The sequence below is a fragment of the Stegostoma tigrinum genome, chromosome 1 (assembly GCF_030684315.1).
Source record: "Stegostoma tigrinum isolate sSteTig4 chromosome 1, sSteTig4.hap1, whole genome shotgun sequence".
Classification (NCBI taxonomy): Eukaryota; Metazoa; Chordata; class Chondrichthyes; order Orectolobiformes; family Stegostomatidae; genus Stegostoma; species Stegostoma tigrinum.
Window position 1 is genome coordinate 61,815,246 of NC_081354.1, and position 18,205 is coordinate 61,833,450.

The 18,205-nt window shown below is 41.6% G+C and overlaps 1 protein-coding gene across 2 annotated transcripts in view; it reads right to left on the minus strand.

The window, feature by feature from the left end:
* Positions 1-3,808, minus strand: part of elovl6 (ELOVL fatty acid elongase 6) — an 89,692-nt gene extending 85,884 nt beyond the window's left edge. For both annotated transcript variants that reach the window (XM_048542248.2, XM_048542238.2), the window contains exon 1: positions 3,598-3,808. In XM_048542248.2, coding sequence (XP_048398205.1) covers positions 3,598-3,680 — 83 coding nt within the window. In that variant the 5' untranslated portion in view covers positions 3,681-3,808. The remainder of the gene's footprint in view (positions 1-3,597) is intronic.
* Between the last annotated feature and the right edge of the window lie 14,397 nt (positions 3,809-18,205).

The window sequence follows — 18,205 nt, forward strand, 5'->3', positions numbered from 1 at the left end:
TGCAAGTTAAACCATGTGGAGACAATATGTAGAACTTTTATGAGCGTAACTGCCTGACATTTAACTGCCCAAATCAGACAAGCCTCCAATGATGTAATCTCATGCAGATCAGCTTGAAGCAGTCAGTACAGTGCTCCTACTTTTTGATTGGCTAGTTTTCTGTCAGAAGACATCAGAAGATGATCAGTATTGGTCAGTTGACCTCAGTTAAACAGGGTAGCACTAACTGCTTATAACACATGGCTGAGACAGAGCTACAAAAATTAAAGGTTGCAAAACAAAATAACCTAGAACTTTGCTTTCATAAGGCATTTCTTCCTTCTAATAAGTGCCTAAGTTTGTTTGTATTTCAATTATTTATATTAGATATGCTTCACCCTGAACAGCTTTACTAAAAATACATAATTGAATACTTTCATTAAAATCTGATTTAATCTAAATAATACCAATCCTTTAATTGTTACTAGTTTATTCTCAAAAGTACTGTTCCAAGTTATTAGAGTGCATTTTTATTCTCATTAATTTCAGAGAATATTTTATATTCATACATATATTGCAAATGAGACAAAACTACAAAAAATGAGATATTATTCCTTAGGGGACAGCAGTATCCTCTGTAGAAAGCTAAAGCAACAACAAAAGCTCATTTCAAGTGAAACAACCTGAGGCTCTCTTATGCAATCCAAAGGTGATTCAAGGAAGCAGCACCAAACAGAATATGGCACCAAACCAAAGGAAGAGATTTTAGGACAAGTTATAAATAGTTAGTTAAAGGGTAGCTTTTAAGCTGTGTCAAAAATAGCAAAGACATTTAGAGAGGGAATGCCAGTGCTAAGGACAGTCAGCTGAAGGCACATTTACCGATGACAGGGTGAAGGGAAGTCAGGAATACAAAAAAAACAGGAGTTCTGAGGGTTAACTGTCTTAAGGAATTTAGAGATCAGGAAGGGGTGTGGCCTTGGAGGATTAGAATTTGAGAGTTGGTGAAGTAAGAACAAATATGAATCAACGACCAAAGAAATATGCTTCGTTCCTATTCTTGTTGTTAATCTCAAATAAAGTTATGTTATGTTTTAAAACTGCAGGTTTTACTCCTGCTTACAGCTCCAAACAGAATTCCAGCAATGCTCTTTACCAAGAGCTAATAAGCCAAAACGAAAGCACCCTTCCACTTTAAACCAGAATCTAAGGTGTTACTCAAGAACCAAAGATCTCCTGGAATACACTGCAGCTACAATTTGTGGTACAACACAGAAACAACAGGTTTGTAGTGTAGTCAGTGAATGTGACAAGAATAAGAAAGAGGCAAGTGCTGGGGTACAAAAGGAATCAATTTACTCACAGGAGCCAACAGCAAATATTATCTGCATTTATCATTACAATCATGTTTTACACTCGATAGTAAAGCTTAGCAACAGTTGTACTTATTGCAGAAAATTTCATATTACAGGTTAACACCAAGCTATAAAGGAAACATAGAAAAAAAATCTTATCAAGATATAAATCCTACTCCTAAAAAATCGTAGACGCTTTAAGTGACATTTAATTTATTTCACCATTCTGTGTGCTTTAATCAGAACTTATTTTCTTAAAACTACTCCCTCAGGACTTTAATAGCACCAGAAATAATGTTAACTCCAATAAACAATAAAAAAAATGAATCCTAGTCATCAGGTGACAGAATATTTCTATCGGCCCCACTGCATTTTGTTAACCTATACTTCATACCAAAATTATTTAAGTTCTTTACTGCATTGTTAGCACTATCTTAACTATCATAATGGCAAATATTTACCAAAGGCATGGTGGTTCTGCTGGTTGAAGGTTATTGTGAAAGCATGATTTTTTTTGCTTACTCTATTCAGAGTCTTTTTTTTATTCTCAGCCCTAAATGTGGGTTTATACAGTGATGGATGATGTGTGATGCAAAAGATAAACATGTATTGAATGGTCACACGTGAAAACTCTTAATACTTTGATGCTTTGTAAGTATTCACAAAGCAATCCATTGTGGAAATTATTGAAAGTCATTTTACCTATTATTCAGTGCACATCTTCCTCCCACAGTCCAAAGATGTGCAGGCTAGGTGGATCAGCCATGTTAAATTGCCTGTAGTGTTCAGGGGTGTGTGTGGGTTATAGGGGGATGGTTCTGGGTGGGATGCTGCAAGGGGCGGTGCAGACTTGTTGGGCCGAAGGGCCTGTTTCCACACTGTAGGGAATCTAATCTAATCTAAATCATTCTATTTTGATGAATTGATATGTTTTAGTCTCATGTGTTCATTCAAATCAAAGTACTTTCCCAATTATTTACTTCCAAAATTAGGTCAGCATCCACTTCTATAACTGTGTGGAATAACCATATGTGCAGACTTTAAAACAAAATGTGTGAAGGACAGCATTCCAGTTCTGATGCCATAATCTTCACTTTCCTCAAAATGTGGTTTCCTCTTATGTTTCTCTGTCTACAATGTTACCAGTCTTTTCTGTTTTTATTTGCTTCAGTTCTGCATGAGGGTTTGTTATATATACTAAATAAATGTATATTCTAAGTTCCAACAGGTATACTACTGTAAAATCATAAGAACATGGTAGTAGTCATAACTACGCTCATGCTCATATATAAAACTAGACTACAGCTCAAAACCAATTTTTGTCTAGAAACAGAAACTCTAACACTTTTGACAGGTTGAAATTTTAATTTATTATAAATCCTGTTTCCTCAACTAGCGCCACACTTTACCAGGGACTGGGAGTGAGGTTTATTTAAAATAGATCAATCACGAAATGGCTATCGGGGGACAACAGCATAAAAGGCTACAATCGCTACAATAGCAAAGCATTTCTAGCTCAAAGTTATCAGTAGGCTCAGTGCTCTGAATGCCATGTCCCACGCACATTCTTTGGATACAAATGCTAGGCTGATATTGTCAGAAAGACAAGTCCATCTTCCCAGGAGGATCGCTACTTAACGCAAACGACTAAGCGTCGAGGGCATCTGTTGAGTACAAGGTCGTGGCTTTGACTTAATTTCATTTCACCCTTTCTGGGCAAAATGGATTTGACCTACCAGCAGGTAGGGGGCGGGCGCTCCGCGCCGGGCTCTCTGCACGTGTCTTAATGCCTGCAGAAGGATTTCCTTCAGAGTTATTAGCCAGACAAGAAAGGATCCTTCAGGTTTTTCAGCTAAACGCCTTGAAGAGAGAAAACAGCCCAGGGGCGGCTTCTTTTCGAGAGAAAAGAAAGGTTTACGCCCTCCCCATTGCCAAGACAAAAGGTAGTCTGTAATGCCGGGTGATTTTTTTTTACTCAGTAATAGCCCCCTGACTGTTGAGGAAAGGGTCTCGAAATAAAAACAGGATAATGATCGCCGAAGGGGCAGACGGTTGAATTGGCCGACATCCTCACCCCCATCCGGCAACACTAGAGGATGGTGGCAGCATTTAAATGAACACTTTTTTTAAAAACAAAAATCACCTTTCTATGCTTTAAGTGTTTTCAACAAGGATGTGGGGCGCGAGGAAAAATGAGGAGGGGGGGAAAAGAAATCAATGTTTTTTCGCCCCGCCATCCAGTCCCCCGGGAAGCATCGCTCACCAGTTTTCCTGCATCCATTGAATGGCTTCTCTCTCGTTGAACTGTCTCTCGAATTCATATTCCTGCAGCGCCAGCACTGACATAGTCCCAGTGTTTGAGCCCTGTTTTGCTGTTCTGTGGCGCTAAGGAACTTGTCCCTGTCCCTTTTGGCTCTGATTGACGGCCAAGCTGGGCATGGCACGCGCGCGCTCCCGCTCCCGTTCTGCCCTGCCTCCTCCAGGAACCGCCCCGCCCCGCCCCGCCCCGCCCATCCGTTAGCCACCTCGGCCCAACAACTCCGGCTCCGCGTGGTCCTATTGTCCGCCTGCCGCAAGGGAGAGACACCACACACTCCCTGTCACCATAGAGCTTCACTTTGTGAAGAGAGAGACCACTGCTGGTGGTTGTTTAACCCGTAATTCGCGAGATTCTGGAGGAAAATCTTCTCGCTGGTAATCACAGCCGGTGTGAGAATTGAACCCTGCCCTCTGTGTTGCAAACCAGGACCTGGACCTTGCCTTCTCTGTCTCCATCTGGGGATGCAGGATGAATGACTGCAATGATGCGGCCTCATGCTCCTGCCAGGAGCTTGAGCAGTTTGTCAATTTTGCCAACACCTTCCACCCTGCTGCCAAGTTACCCTGGACTATTTCTGACACCTCCCTCTCCTTCCTGGACACCTCAGTCTCCATCTCCGGAAACCGTCCCACCACTGACATCCATTTCAAACCCACTGACTCCCGCAGCTGCTTTGACTACACCTCCTCTTAGCCATCCTCCTGCAAAAATGCTATCCCAAGCTCCCAATTCCTCTGCATTTGCTCTCCGGATGTGGCGTTCCACTCCAGGCCGTCCAAATATCCTCCTACTTTAGGGATCATAATTTCCCCTCCTCTGAAATTAAGCATCCCCTCAACCACGTCTCCCCCATTTCCTGCACTTCTTTCTTCAAACATTCCCACCCCCGGGGCAACAGCAAGAACGAGAAAACCCCCTTAGTCTTTGCCTACCACCCCACCAACCTCTAGATCCAATTCACCATACTCCGACATTTCCACCACCTACAATCAGACCCCACCATGAAAAAGATATTTCCTTGCCCACCACTGTCTGCTTTCTGCAGGGACCATTCATTCCATGACTCCCTTGTCAGCTCTACACGCCCCACCAATTCTTCCACTGCAACCGCAAGAGGTGCAACACCTGCCCCCACACCCCTTTCAGCTCAGTCCAAGGCCCAACACGTTCCTTCCAAATCCAGCAAACATTCACCTGCACTTCATCAAATCTTATCTGTTGCATCCATTGTTCCTGATGTGGTACCCGCTGCGTACGAGAGACCAAACGCAGACTTTGGGACTGGTTCGCCAATTATCTGCACTCTGCAAACATCAACCAACTTGATCTTCTAGTTGCCACCCATTTTAATTCCCATTCCCACTCCCCCGATGACATTGGTCTCCTCCACTGTCAGAATGAGGCCAAATGTAAACTTGAGGAACCCCTGATATTTCACCTTGGAAGCTTACAGCCCAATGGTCTTAACATTGACTTCAGCTTCAAAATTCTTCCATCCCCAGCCTTATCCCATGTCCAGCCCGCACCCTCTCAACCTAACTTGTCCACCCTTCCCACAGACCAATGACAATAATCCTCTACCTATAACCACCTACAATCATCTCTCCTACCATTCCCTGAGCCCCCTCCTTCTATTCATTTCTGAGCTCCCCTTCCCCTCCCCAGTCCTGGCAATGGGTTTCAGCCTAAAATGTTGACTTACCTGCTGCCCATTTCCAGGCTCACAGCTATAGACTCAGTCATCCAATCAACTGAGCTAACTGGCTGCTGCACCAGACTGCAGTGGTAGTACCCCTACCCCTGAGCTAGCCAGCATGGGTTCAAGTTGCACCTGGGCCAGAAGTGCGCAATAACGTCTCTGAACAGGTAGATTTTAGAAATTATCAACAACTGTTTGTTGACCACCAGCAGCACACCAAACACAAACACATACCCCCACCACATTTTAATATTCTATTTTTCCTAAATTACTGAAGCAAAATTTTGTGGATGCTGAAAATTTGAAATAACAACAAACTGCCAGATCATCTCAGCAGGTCTAGCAGCAGCTTTATTTTCCTCTCCACAGAATGTTTCGAGTCTGGTCTGACTCTCCTGAATTATGGTTTTGTCTAAATGACTTTCATTTTTAACACTACCACCCAGTTGTTTCCTTTTCTCCACCTCACACTTTTAATTTAAAAAGACAATGATTAGTCAGAGTTTCAGCTGTGTACTTCTGTTTGAGGTATTGGGATTCTGTTCCCCAGTGGGCTCAGGTTGTTGAAAATTTTTTCAAAAGTGATCAAAACTGGCTGAGGAAGGGTCACCGGACCCGAAAACGTTAACTCCGTTTTCTCCTTCTCAGATGCTGCCAGACCTTCCGAGCTTTTCCAGCAACTTTGTTTTTGTTCACAATCAGGATTGGGCTTTCTTTTGACAGGCTGGTGCCCTAGGGGATTTGGGGATCGAGCAGGGAGGTCCAGTTCAGATCAAAGATCAGCCAACGTTGTAATGCTGAATGGAGAGCAAGATCAGGGCCTGATGGCCTTTTCTGCTCTTAATTCTGCATTCTTATCGTTCATATGATGTTAGTTTTCATATTTAAATGTAATTAGAATAATAACATTGATATTAATGACAGCTACGATATTACTATGATATAATGACACAACGATTTTTGCACAAGCATGTCTGACAGCAAACAATCCTCATTGGAATGCATATTTGTAGGAGATTTGCATATATAGAATGCCTTCCATAATCTCAGGAACCCCAGAATGTTTTACATCCAATTGCAGTTAAGTTAGAAATACTATTGATAATTTGTATGTAACAAGATCCCACAAAGAGCAATATCTTAGTAGCCAGGTTTACTAATTTATCAATGTTGGCCAAAGTATACTCTCTCTCTCTTCCAAGAAATAATGTGCTATCATCTAGAGGCTAGACAGGGCCTCAATTTAATGTTCCATTGGAAGACAGAACTGCAACACATGGTTTGCTGACTCCAGTTGGATCTTTCCCTGGTGGTGTGGTGACATGACAGTCTGCCTGCAATCTCCTAACTGCCAATTTTTGTTCATTGGTCCTTTGGCATACCCATCTTCACATTTGACTATCTTATCCAACCAATCAGAAAGCAAGCATTAGCTAGTTCATGGTAATAAAATGTGAGGCTGGATGAACACAGCAGGCCAAGCAGCATCTCAGGAGCACAAAAGCTGACGTTTCGGGCCTAGACCCTTCATCAGAGGGGTCTAGGCCCGAAACGTCAGCTTTTGTGCTCCTGAGATGCTGCTTGGCCTGCTGTGTTCATCCAGCCTCACATTTTATTATCTTGGAATTCTCCAGCATCTGCAGTTCCCATTATCTCTCATTAGCTAGTTCATGACTGTCAATTCAGCAATAGTCTTCGTAGATTTTCATAGGTTTTTTTTATAACCAGTGAAGAGGAGTGCTCACATCAGTCTTCAGGAAGTCAAACAATTTTGTAGGTTGCCAAAAAAAGTGCAATCTGTTTGAAATTGGATCAAAGCAAAGTAGTTGAATGTTACCTCACTACAGGAAGAGACCTTTATTAAGCTTCAAAACATTGCATCCTCTCTTGGTCCAGGTTTTTATATTAAAAAATAACTTTTTAAAATATGGATTCTTTGCCTCCACACCAGTCCCAACGCACACTCTGTCCAATTAGTGTTGTTGGAGCTGCATTCACCCGGGCAATAGAGGAGTGTTCCATCACACTCCTGACTTGTGCCTTGTCGGTGGTGGACAGACTTTAAGGTATTAGGAAATGAGAAAATCCTTGCCTCTGATGAAGCAACCTGCTTGAATTGGCAACATATTTACAAACATTCCCTCTTCGTTCCCTCTACACCAATGATTACTACCCAGCTTTCTCTGTAGCCACTTTCTTAAAGATGTTGGGGTGGAGCCCATTGGCCTAGAGGACTTATCATTCCCCCGGTTCCAATAGTTTACGTAGTACACTTTTGTCCAGTAAGAGCTGCTTTTAAAGTCTTTGCCTCGCCTTTGCCTCTAATTTTTGACTATGCTTGAAAAGCTTCTTGATTCATCTACTTTGCCTTTTCAATGTCAAACCAGCTTCTAGAATGACTTCCATTAGTTCCTCAAGCCAAAATCCACCTCCTTTTAAGACATGTCGACTCACTTCAAATAGTATAGCCTAGCTTAGACTTGCTAGCTTATCATGGCTATGGCTTTGGCTTTGGCTTTAGCAGTATGTAGAGTTGTGGGTGCAATCAGTAGGGCATTCACCCACTTCATGATCTTCCTTTCTAAAATCAAAATCCTCAAGGAACTCAGTAACTCTGACAGCATATGAAATGAAGGGGTTAATGCTTCAAGTCTAATACGAGTCTCCTTTGGAACTCTGTGATCTCCATGCCTGTGTTTGGATGCTGCCCATTTGTTTGCTTCTTTGATTGTCACAAGTCCCGGTTGGAGGAAATTAATTTCCATTTGTAAACCCAAAAATCCACAACCTTTACTCTAACTTCACTGAGAATGCAAACACATCCCCTTGTCATCTCCAACTTTCAACTTCCTGTTCTCCAATGCACTGAATTTAAAATGCTCATCTTATTTACTGAATACTTTAAGAACCTTGCTCCATTCTGATATTTTCTTCAAAGCAACATCAGAGCCTATATCCTGTGACACACTGATGCTTTTCTGTCCATCGCTACTCCCCCATTTGTAAAACAGCCTTCAGCTACCTCAGACGTACCATTGGAACACTGTTCTAAAACCTCTTCATTCTGTTATGCCACACCCTGTTTTTAAAAAGCCTTGTAAAGCCTAACTTTTGATTGTCTCTTTTAGTTAGTGCTACAAACTCCTAGACTAAAATAAAGCATCCATTATCCTTTATATGAAACACCTTTGGAAGCCTCATTATTTTAAGAGCAAAAAGTTATTAATTTGTTTTTGGCGTTCAGTTCTTGATGGTAACAATTTGAATCTAAGTTACAGTATAAATCTGCTGTTATCACATCAATGACTGTCATTGTGCGACACATTCTGTACTAGTTGAAGTCTTAGGATACATTTTATCAAAGTACAGTGTTCACTAGGAGAAATCTTTCTTTTCTTGGTTAAGTGCCAGTGTCAGTTCCTTCAAGATTTTCAGGAGGCTGTTTCACTATGAGGCCTAGCAAGACTTCTTGCTGTAACTTGGCACATTCTGTTTCCATCTTATCATGTGCCATTTCCAGAACAACCCGCCACTCAGTGAATATCCATTGCAAGTCCAACATTCCTTGATCCTGTGCCATCATTAAAAGGTCACTGTTCCCTGGGCAAGCATTGGCAATCCAGCCTTGCCCTACATCTACAATGTAAGACACAGCAACTAAATTAATGCTGCTCACAGCACATAACCAGCTGACACCCACTTGTATATACAACTCATATTCTCTCACCCTGGTTGCTGCTTAACCATCAGAACCCACAGTTTACTCCCATTAGCTATATCCCGTCCAAAAGCCCTCTCCCAGTCAATGCTATCCTGTTTCCAGTGCCCACAGTTTCTCAGTGTACACTAAAGGAGCATCACAAGAGGGCAAGCAATTAGACAATTCAAAACAGGAACTTTTATTTACAGCTAGCAAAAGTTAACACAAACAAAATGAGTAGGGGTTGCAGTGCAGCCCCACAGTGTAAGCTAAATGCTAGCATCATGATCAACAACTAGTCTAGTCCATGATGGTGTGCTGCACCCAGCTCTTGTAACTGGAACCAGGTATCAATCAACCCCCGTTTGACTTGTAGCGTGTAAAGCATCTGAGCTCTGTCATGCACGAGGAGAGCTTTCTCCTCCTCACTATCTTCATCGTTCTTCGTGGAAGGCTGCTGCTGTTTCCCCATCTCTTTGTCATCCAGCATGTCACCTCATTGCCTGCTCCAGTTGTGCAGAACACAGCACACCAGGATGATGCAGCACACTCAGGATAGACTATAAAGGAGAATGCCCACCAAACCAGCCCAAGCAGCAGAACCATCTCTCCAGCAGCTCTGTACTCTGCTCCACCATGGCCTTAACAACTTGATATTTTTATTTTATTTCAAAAATATACCTTATTCATAAAAAAAACCTTTATATATGTCCATAGCCACAAACGTAGTTCGGTTCTGCCGGTAGCATATCAAGGAAAGAAACATTGGAGTTTGACTCTATCCAAACAAACCAAAGACATCTCTTACACGTACACGACTATATTTGCATGCACAATCAGTGCTGTGGCACCACAGTGACCAAGCCAAGGGGTAGGACTAATATTATCAGGAAGATGCATAGCCATTAGTCTGGGATCTGAGCTCTTTTCTGATCCACAACTGTCTGGTTAGGTCACTCAAGGGTGTGCGCCATGGTCACTCCATTTTGTTTATTTACTGACCACATTGCCAGGGTCTGATGGGGTAACTTCCTCTCTCAATTCCCTGGGAAGAAGCCTCTTCTTTGTGCAAGCATTCATGCATCGGAATGCCAATACTTACCAGGGTGCACAGTGGCCTTTTAAATGTTGAGTGTGTACATATTCACCAAGTAGTGAATTGCTCTGAAAATTGCACATAGTACAATGTGGCTGCAGTCAGCTGTGAGGAACTCTGTAGAAATGGCGTAGGTAGTTAATGAGGAAGGTTTTGCAAGAAAACCCACAAGTGTTGCAGTAACTAGTCTTTAAAAGTTTAAAGCAGTTCAAACAAAGCCAAAAAATAAATGTAAGATTCAGCCTCTGGTACTTTGCAGATAATACCATTTATTGTGGATAAATGTGAAGCAATACACTTTATCAAAAGCAACATGATGAGATGATATCATCTAAATGGTATTATTTTGAAGTGAACTCTTGAGCAGTGGGACCTTGTGATGTATTTAAACAAGGCCACTTGATAATTTGTTTCAGGAAACGAATGACTTAGTTTTGTAAATGAGGGCAATGTAAACAAACATAAGGAAGTCATGATCAGCCCTTGCAAATCTTTGTTTCGGTCTCAGTGGGGATGTTGTTTACACTTCTGCGTGTCACGCTTTAAGAAGAATTTCATGGCCTTGGAGAAAATAAAGAGAAAGTAGGTAAAGTGGGCACCCAAGAACATGATAACTGGAATATAATGTAGAGAAATGCGAAGGTGTCCACTTGATGGAAAATGAAAAAACAAATCACTTATAAATATTAAACAAAACATGAAGTACTGGAGGAACTCAGCAGGCCTGTCAGCATCCATGAAGAGAGAAACAGAAATCACAGAATCCCCACAATGTGGAAGCAGGCCATTCACCACACTGAGCCCACTACCCTACCTCTGTAACTCCCATGGCTCATCCATCCAGACACTATGGGGTGATTTAACATGGTCAATCCATCTCATGCACACATCTTTGGACTGTGAGTGGTAACTGGAGGAAACCCACACAGACACAGGGAGAATGTGAAAACTCCACACGGAGGTGGAACCAAAACCAGAACCCTGGCATTGTGAACCACCGTGTCACCCCCATTTCAAGGCATAAATCCTGCTTCAAGTCCAGTGACCAGCAACATTGTCCAGTTTTGACAAAGGATCACGAGACTCAATTTTAACTCTGTTTTTCTCTCCACAGAGGCTACCAGACCTGTTGAGATCTTCCTGCACTTTCTAAGAATGTTAGCCTTGTTTACAAAGAGATTGGAGCATGAGTAAAGAACTACAGTGTTACTTATTGTGTAGGTTCTTGATGAGACCACAACTGGAGTACTATGTATAGCTATAATCTCCTTCATCTAAAGAAGAACATACTAATGTTAGAGTGAGTACAATATTGATTGACTAGACTGATTCCTGGAATGAGTTTCTTATGAGGAAGGCTCGACGACCAGACTTACCCTCCATATAATCTAGAAAGGTGAGTGGTAATTTCATTAAAACATAAAATTCGTAAGGAACTTAATAGAATTTATGGTTGGAGCATATTTTACTTTTCTAGAACTAAGGGTCACAGTCTCAGAAAAAGGCATTGACCATTTAAGATTGTGATTAGGAAAGAATTCTCTCATCCCAGAGAATTGAGTGTACTCAGTCATTGAGCATATTGCAGACAGAGATCAGTGGATCTTTGCATATTATGGGAATCAAGAGATGTAGTGATGATGTGGGAAGCTGCTATTGATGTAGAAGATCAGCCATGATCACAATGAATAATGGAACAGGCTTAAAGATACAAATAATCTGCTGTTCTTCTCACCTCTGCTATCATGTACTAGTCTGATACCAGATACTTGGTATTTCACTTATGTGAAGAGGTTGGAAAAGTTAGATTTGTTCTCCTGATAGCACAGATTATCAAATAAAGACACTGTAGAGAAATTCAAAAGTGCAATTATGGAGAAATTGTTTATTCTGGAAAGTGAGGTGCTAGCGAGAGGAATAGGACCTATTGGTGGGCAAGTCCTGATGACGGGATACAAAGCTGGAGCGAACCCAACTTCAGCAGGCAGAGCGATGGGTCGAGGCCGAAATGTCAGCTTTTGTGTGCCTAATATGCTGCTTGGCCTGCTGTGTTCATCTGGTTCCACACTTTGTTATTTCAGAACAGCAGCTGGTTGCCTAGAGTATCCCCAATCAGGAGGCCAAAAACTTTACGATCCAGGGGGTAACAACAAACTAGAGGCCAATCAGTATGTGCCTGACCTTTTCCAGTAGACACAACACCTTTTGAGACGTATGGCGTCTACACTTGACTTTTCTCTTTCTTTCTACCACGAAACTCTGCCAGCAGATGTACCAGAGTTGCCACATTCATAGCCCCACACAGAAAATAGTATTTTCAGTCTTGGACAGATGGAGCACTCAGCAGGCATGCTGCTCCTATTACTGTTCAGCATTAGAGTGAACTGGGAAAATTGTGACATACATTTATGCATTAATGTAAATGTATCTGCTTCCTGCATCATTTCATTGATTAAGGTGGTTTGACAAGTCAGGAGGTTGAAAACAAACTCTCCCTCGAGTTGTGCCCGCCCCATTCTTCTGCAGCAGTTCAACTTCATTTTTCTAAACATTGCCATCTTAATCACTTCTTCCATGCTGTAAAGAAACCTAAAGTAAAAATAAGCTTATTCATATGCAGTTCTATTGTTACTGCATTCTTTGAAGTTTATCTAGTCATTGCTGGTACAGAGCAACAAGTCAACGGACATTCTATAAAAGAATGGCTAGCATTCAAAATATTGACAGTTATTTGTTGGAGAATGTGGAATTTATCAAGGCGTATCAATGGGTTGGGCAGGTTGAGGGCACTGGATGGGCTCCAAATGCTTTCAAACTGATATCAGCCTCAAATGAAAAGTTTGTTTGCATGAATCAGGAATTAGAAAAATTGTTTTATCTGATTTACAAAATTGAAATGAAATGACGATGCATTTGTGTCTGAAACCAAGGTGCATTTGTACAGAAAAATAATAGTTTACTTTGAAAAAGTCAGTCTCCCCTCTCAAATGGACCTAAAAGAAAGAGCAGAGAAGATTTTTAGATGTCACTGTTAACAATCAAGAAACAATTAAAGCAGATAATCCGATCATGTATTCAATTGAACTTTGTGGAATCTTGCGATGTGGAAATTGTCTACGATCAATCAAAATAGCTAAATCAACCTGCTCACACATTTTATTACATATCTTTAAATTACTTGAGATTTGAACCCAGGCCTCCTGATTCAGAGGTAAGGATACTGCCACTATGCCAAAAGAGTCCTTGGCAGATTGATTTAGAAAATATCTGTACAAATTGGGTGCTGTGCTTCCTACATTGCAACATTGCCTAAACTTAAAAAGGACTTTGTGAGCTGTAAAGTGATTTTGGATAACCAGTGGTAATTATGATCACTATAGAAACACAGACCTGCGGGTTCTTGTGGCAGATTCCCCGCCTTTGAAACAGGAGACCCAGATTCTAGTCTCACCTGCTCTGGATGTGTCATGACACACCTCTGAACAGATTGACTGACTAAATGTGTTGAGGAAACACAGATCATTTACTTGTACATGTGAAAAACTAGAGATAAATCTGAATATGTTAAAATATTTGGCTTTTCTTTGCCCCAGTAGATCTTTGAACAGTGTATTTACAAATCTACGTCATATTCAGAACACAGCCTGACACTGGTTTAAACATTTTACGCTAATATTAACATTAATTTGACTATAGTCTGCAGAAGGAACCAACTAAAAGCAAACAATAGGAGACAGGACTGCATTGAACAGTAAACAAATTTATTTACAGGAGAAAACAGCCACAATAGGAATTGGAGAAGAGTTAGAGCCAGTGGTTGAAAGTTTGTTGAAAGATTAAGAGACCAAAGTCACAGGGTTTGAATAGGAATTAGTTGGAGAGATAGTAGGATTTTCTGAAGAAGGATCTAGGCCCAAAAAGTTAGCTTTCCTGCTCCTCTGGTGCTGCTCGGCCTGCCATGTTCATCCAGGTCTACACCTTGTTATCTATAATTAGTTCGAGAGATGTTTTGAAGAAAACGAAAATAGCCCTTGAAAGAAGAGAGTCGCTGGTAAGTTTTGGGAGTAATGGGTCCACAAACAATTGTTTGTAACCCCTCAAAGATTCCATCTTAGCTTCAGAAAGACAATTGTTCAAGGAAATATCGCATCATTGCAGAACAGGACTAATAGCATTCGGGAGTGTACATTACTGTATAAATGAGTTGTTGTAAAATGTATTATTCTTGTAAAAATATAAATGTGTATAAATGAGTTCAGAAATTGAAGGATAAGACAGATGAACGTGTAGCTGGAAAGGTGGTGCAGGAGAGGATGGTTTTAGGTTCAGGGGAAAATGATTCCTGTACAAGCTGAGTTTTTTGCAGGGTGTTTTGCAAGTGCCGGTAAGAGAGCTTTAAACTAATTTGACAGGTGTGTGGGAACCAAGGGAGAATAGTGAAGGAGAATTCGAGGGTTCACAAATCAATGGGTGAGGTCAGAATAAGGGGGAAAATAATGAAGGCTGAATCAGGCTTATTGTGTATGTATGTGAATGCATGGAGTATAATAAATAAAATTAAATCCAGATTACCATGTAATGGAGACCTTTACAGTGCTAGAGAAAAAGAGGATATCTCAAAGGCTTCAAGGTCAGATCAATTTGGCTAGAACTAAAGAATAAAAATAGCATTGCTCATTGTAGTCCACACATCGGCAATTAGTGAAAAGGATGTTGGGAACAAACCCTCAGGGAAATTACTGAGGGATGTCAACTTAATTCGTAATTAAAATGAGGGACATCAATTAGATTAGATTAGATTCCCTACAGTGTGGAAACAGGCCCTTCGGCCCAACAAGTCTATCCCACCCCTTGAAGCATCCCACCCAGACCCATCCCCCCCAAAACCCACACATTCCTGAACACTACAGGCAATTTAGCATGGCTGATCCACCTAACCTACACATCTTTGGACTGTGGGAGGAAACCGGAGTACCCGGAGGAAACCCACCCAGACACGGGGAGAATGTGCAAACTCCACACAAGCAGTCGCCCGAGGCTGGAAATGAACCCAGGTTCCTGGTGCTGTGAGGCTGCAGTGCTAACCACTGAGCCACCGTGCCACCCCTTAATATAGACTCAGATACAGGCAGAGTGAGGGGCAAGTGTTCCTAGATTGTATTGAGGTGAATTTCTTATCCGGTCTAACAAGCAAAATTGTATTGTTGGACCTGGTCCTTGGGAATGAGGTGGGCCAAGTGGATGTAGTGCCAGTGGGCGATCACTTATGATATAGTAGTCATTACATCCTGAGATTTAGGATGATAGTGAACAATGACAATGGTCAATCCAGAATAAGAAGAGTCTATTCACAGAGAGTCAACTTCGATGAGGCAAGAATTGAGCTGGGCTGAATATACTGAAACAAAGGATTATTGGAAGGAAATCTGTAAATGAGCAAGAACTGTCTTCAAAAAGGAGATGGCTTGGGTACAGTTAATGCATATTCTTTGAAAAGGAAAAGGGCAATTAAATTGAAGCTCCCTGGTTCACAATGGAAGAGAAGTTAAGGTAAATAGGAAAAGGTCTTCTTGTAAAAACTACCAGGTAAAGTGTAAAATTGAGAACCAAGAGAAGTGAACAAGTATATCTGAGAAGCAAAGGAAAAGTCTTAAAATGATTGGCAGGCAACAAAAACAGGATTCCCAGCATCCTCTAATGGCATATCAATAGCAGCAGCGAAAGGAGGAGTAGGGACAAAAAAGGGAATTTACATCTGGAGATAGGAGTGTGGCATTAAGTGAATAATTTTCATCTGGCCTTATGAAGGAAGAAGGTGCTATCCAGGCCCTGGTGGTAGGGAAGAATCTCTGTCACTGGAAAGATTCAAAATTAATATGACCCAAAGTGTTAGATAAACTGTTAGTACATAAATTTGACAAGGCCTGGCACATTTGAGATGGATCTGAGGATATTGAAGGAAGTAAAAGTGGAAATGGAAAGGACACTGCCCATAATCTTTGAGTAGTCATTAGATTCCCTTGTTCAACAATAGGTTGTAAGGATAAACTCAGCAATTATAGACTGCTCAACAATGAGGAAGCTCCGATATACAATTCTTCAGGGTAGAATTCCTAATTACATGGGAAAAAATGGGTTGGTTAAGCAAATTCAGTACAGAATTCCAAAGGGAAAATTGTGTTGAATTAACTTGGTGGACTTTTTTTGAAGGGGTAACAGAAAGGGTTGATGACGGTAACGCTGTTGATGTGATGTACGTGAAATTCCAGCAGATGTTCATTGCCTTATACCACAATGCACTGTGAGAAAAATTACAGCTCATGGAATAAAAAGGACAGCAAGCAACAGGGATACAAAGGAGACAGCAAGAACTGCAGATGCTGGAGTCAGAGTCAATACAGTGTGGAGCTGGAGGAACATAGCAGATCAGGCAGCATCAGAGGAGCAGGACAGTCGATGTTTCATGTCCTGAAGAAAGGTTCAGACCCGAAATGTCAACTTTCCTGCTCCTCTGATGCTGCCTGACCCGCTGTGTTCCTCCAGCTCCACACTGAATGAACATGGATACAAAATTGGCTGAGCAATTGAAAACAAAGAGTAACAGTCCAGGGATATATTTTGGGCTGCAGAAATGTTTGTAGTGGTCAAGGGTGGGCATTGGGACCCTTCCTTTTGAAACAAAAAATAAAGAACAAAAAAAAACAAAGAACAAGACAGCACAGGAACAGGCCCTTCGGCCCTCCAAGCATGTGCTGACACATTTTGCTCCTCCATATTGAAACTGTCTTCACTTACAAGATCATATCCCTCTATTCCCTTCCTACTCATATATTCGTCCAGGTGCTTCTTGAATGTTGCTATTGTGTCTCCTTCCACCAAATCCTCTAGCAATGTGTTCCAGGCACTCACCACTCTTTGTGTGAAAAACATGCCTCGCACATCTCTTTTAAACATCCCCGCCTTGCACGTTGAACCTGTGTGTCCTAGTAATTGACAGCTCTACCCTGGGAAAAAGCCTCATACTTTCCACCCTATCAATGCTATTCACAATTTTATAAACTTCTATTTGGTCATCCCTTAACCTCCAGCATTCTAGTGAAAACAAACCCTGTCAATCCAAACTTTCTTCATAGTTAAAATCCCCGATACCAGTCAACATTCTTTTTTGTACCTTCTCCAAAACATCCACATCCTTCTGGTTGTGTGGTGACCAGAACTGTACACAATATTCCAGATGTGGCCAACTGAAGTCCTACAAAGCTGCAGCATAATATGTAGAACATAGAACACTACAGCGCAGTACAGGCCCTTCAGCCCTCGATGTTACACTGACCTGTGAAACCAAACTGAAGCCCATCTAACCTACACTATTCCATTATTATCCATATGTTTATCCAATGACCATTTAAATGCCCTTAAACTTGGTGAGTCTACTCCTGTTGCAGCAGGGCATTCCACGCCCTTACTACTCTCTGAGTAAAGAACCTACCTCTGACATCTGTCCTATATCTATCACCCCTCAATTTAAAGCTATGTCCCTTCGTGCTAGCCATCTCCATCCGAGGAAAAAACTTCTCACTGTCCACCCTATCTAATTCTCTGCTAATCTTGTATGTCTCTATTAGGTCACCTCTTAACCTCTTCTCTCGAACGAAAACGGCTCAAGTCCCTCAGCCTTTCCTCATAAGACCTCCCCTCCATACCAGACAACATCCTGGTAAATCTCCTCTGCACCCTTTCTAATGCTTCCACATCCTTCCTATAATGCAGCGACCAGAACGGTACATGATACTCCAAATGCAGCCGCACCAGACTTTTGTACAGCTGCAACATGACCTCAATGCTCCAAAACTCAATCCCTCTACCAATAAAACCTAACACACCGTACGCCTTCTTAACAACCCTATCAACCTGGGTGGCAACTTTCAGGGATCAATGGACATGGACACTGAGATCTCTCTGCTCATCGACACTGCCAAGAATCTTACCATTAGCCCAGTACTCTGTATTCTTGTTACTCCTTCCAAAGTGAATCACCTCACACTTTTCCATATTA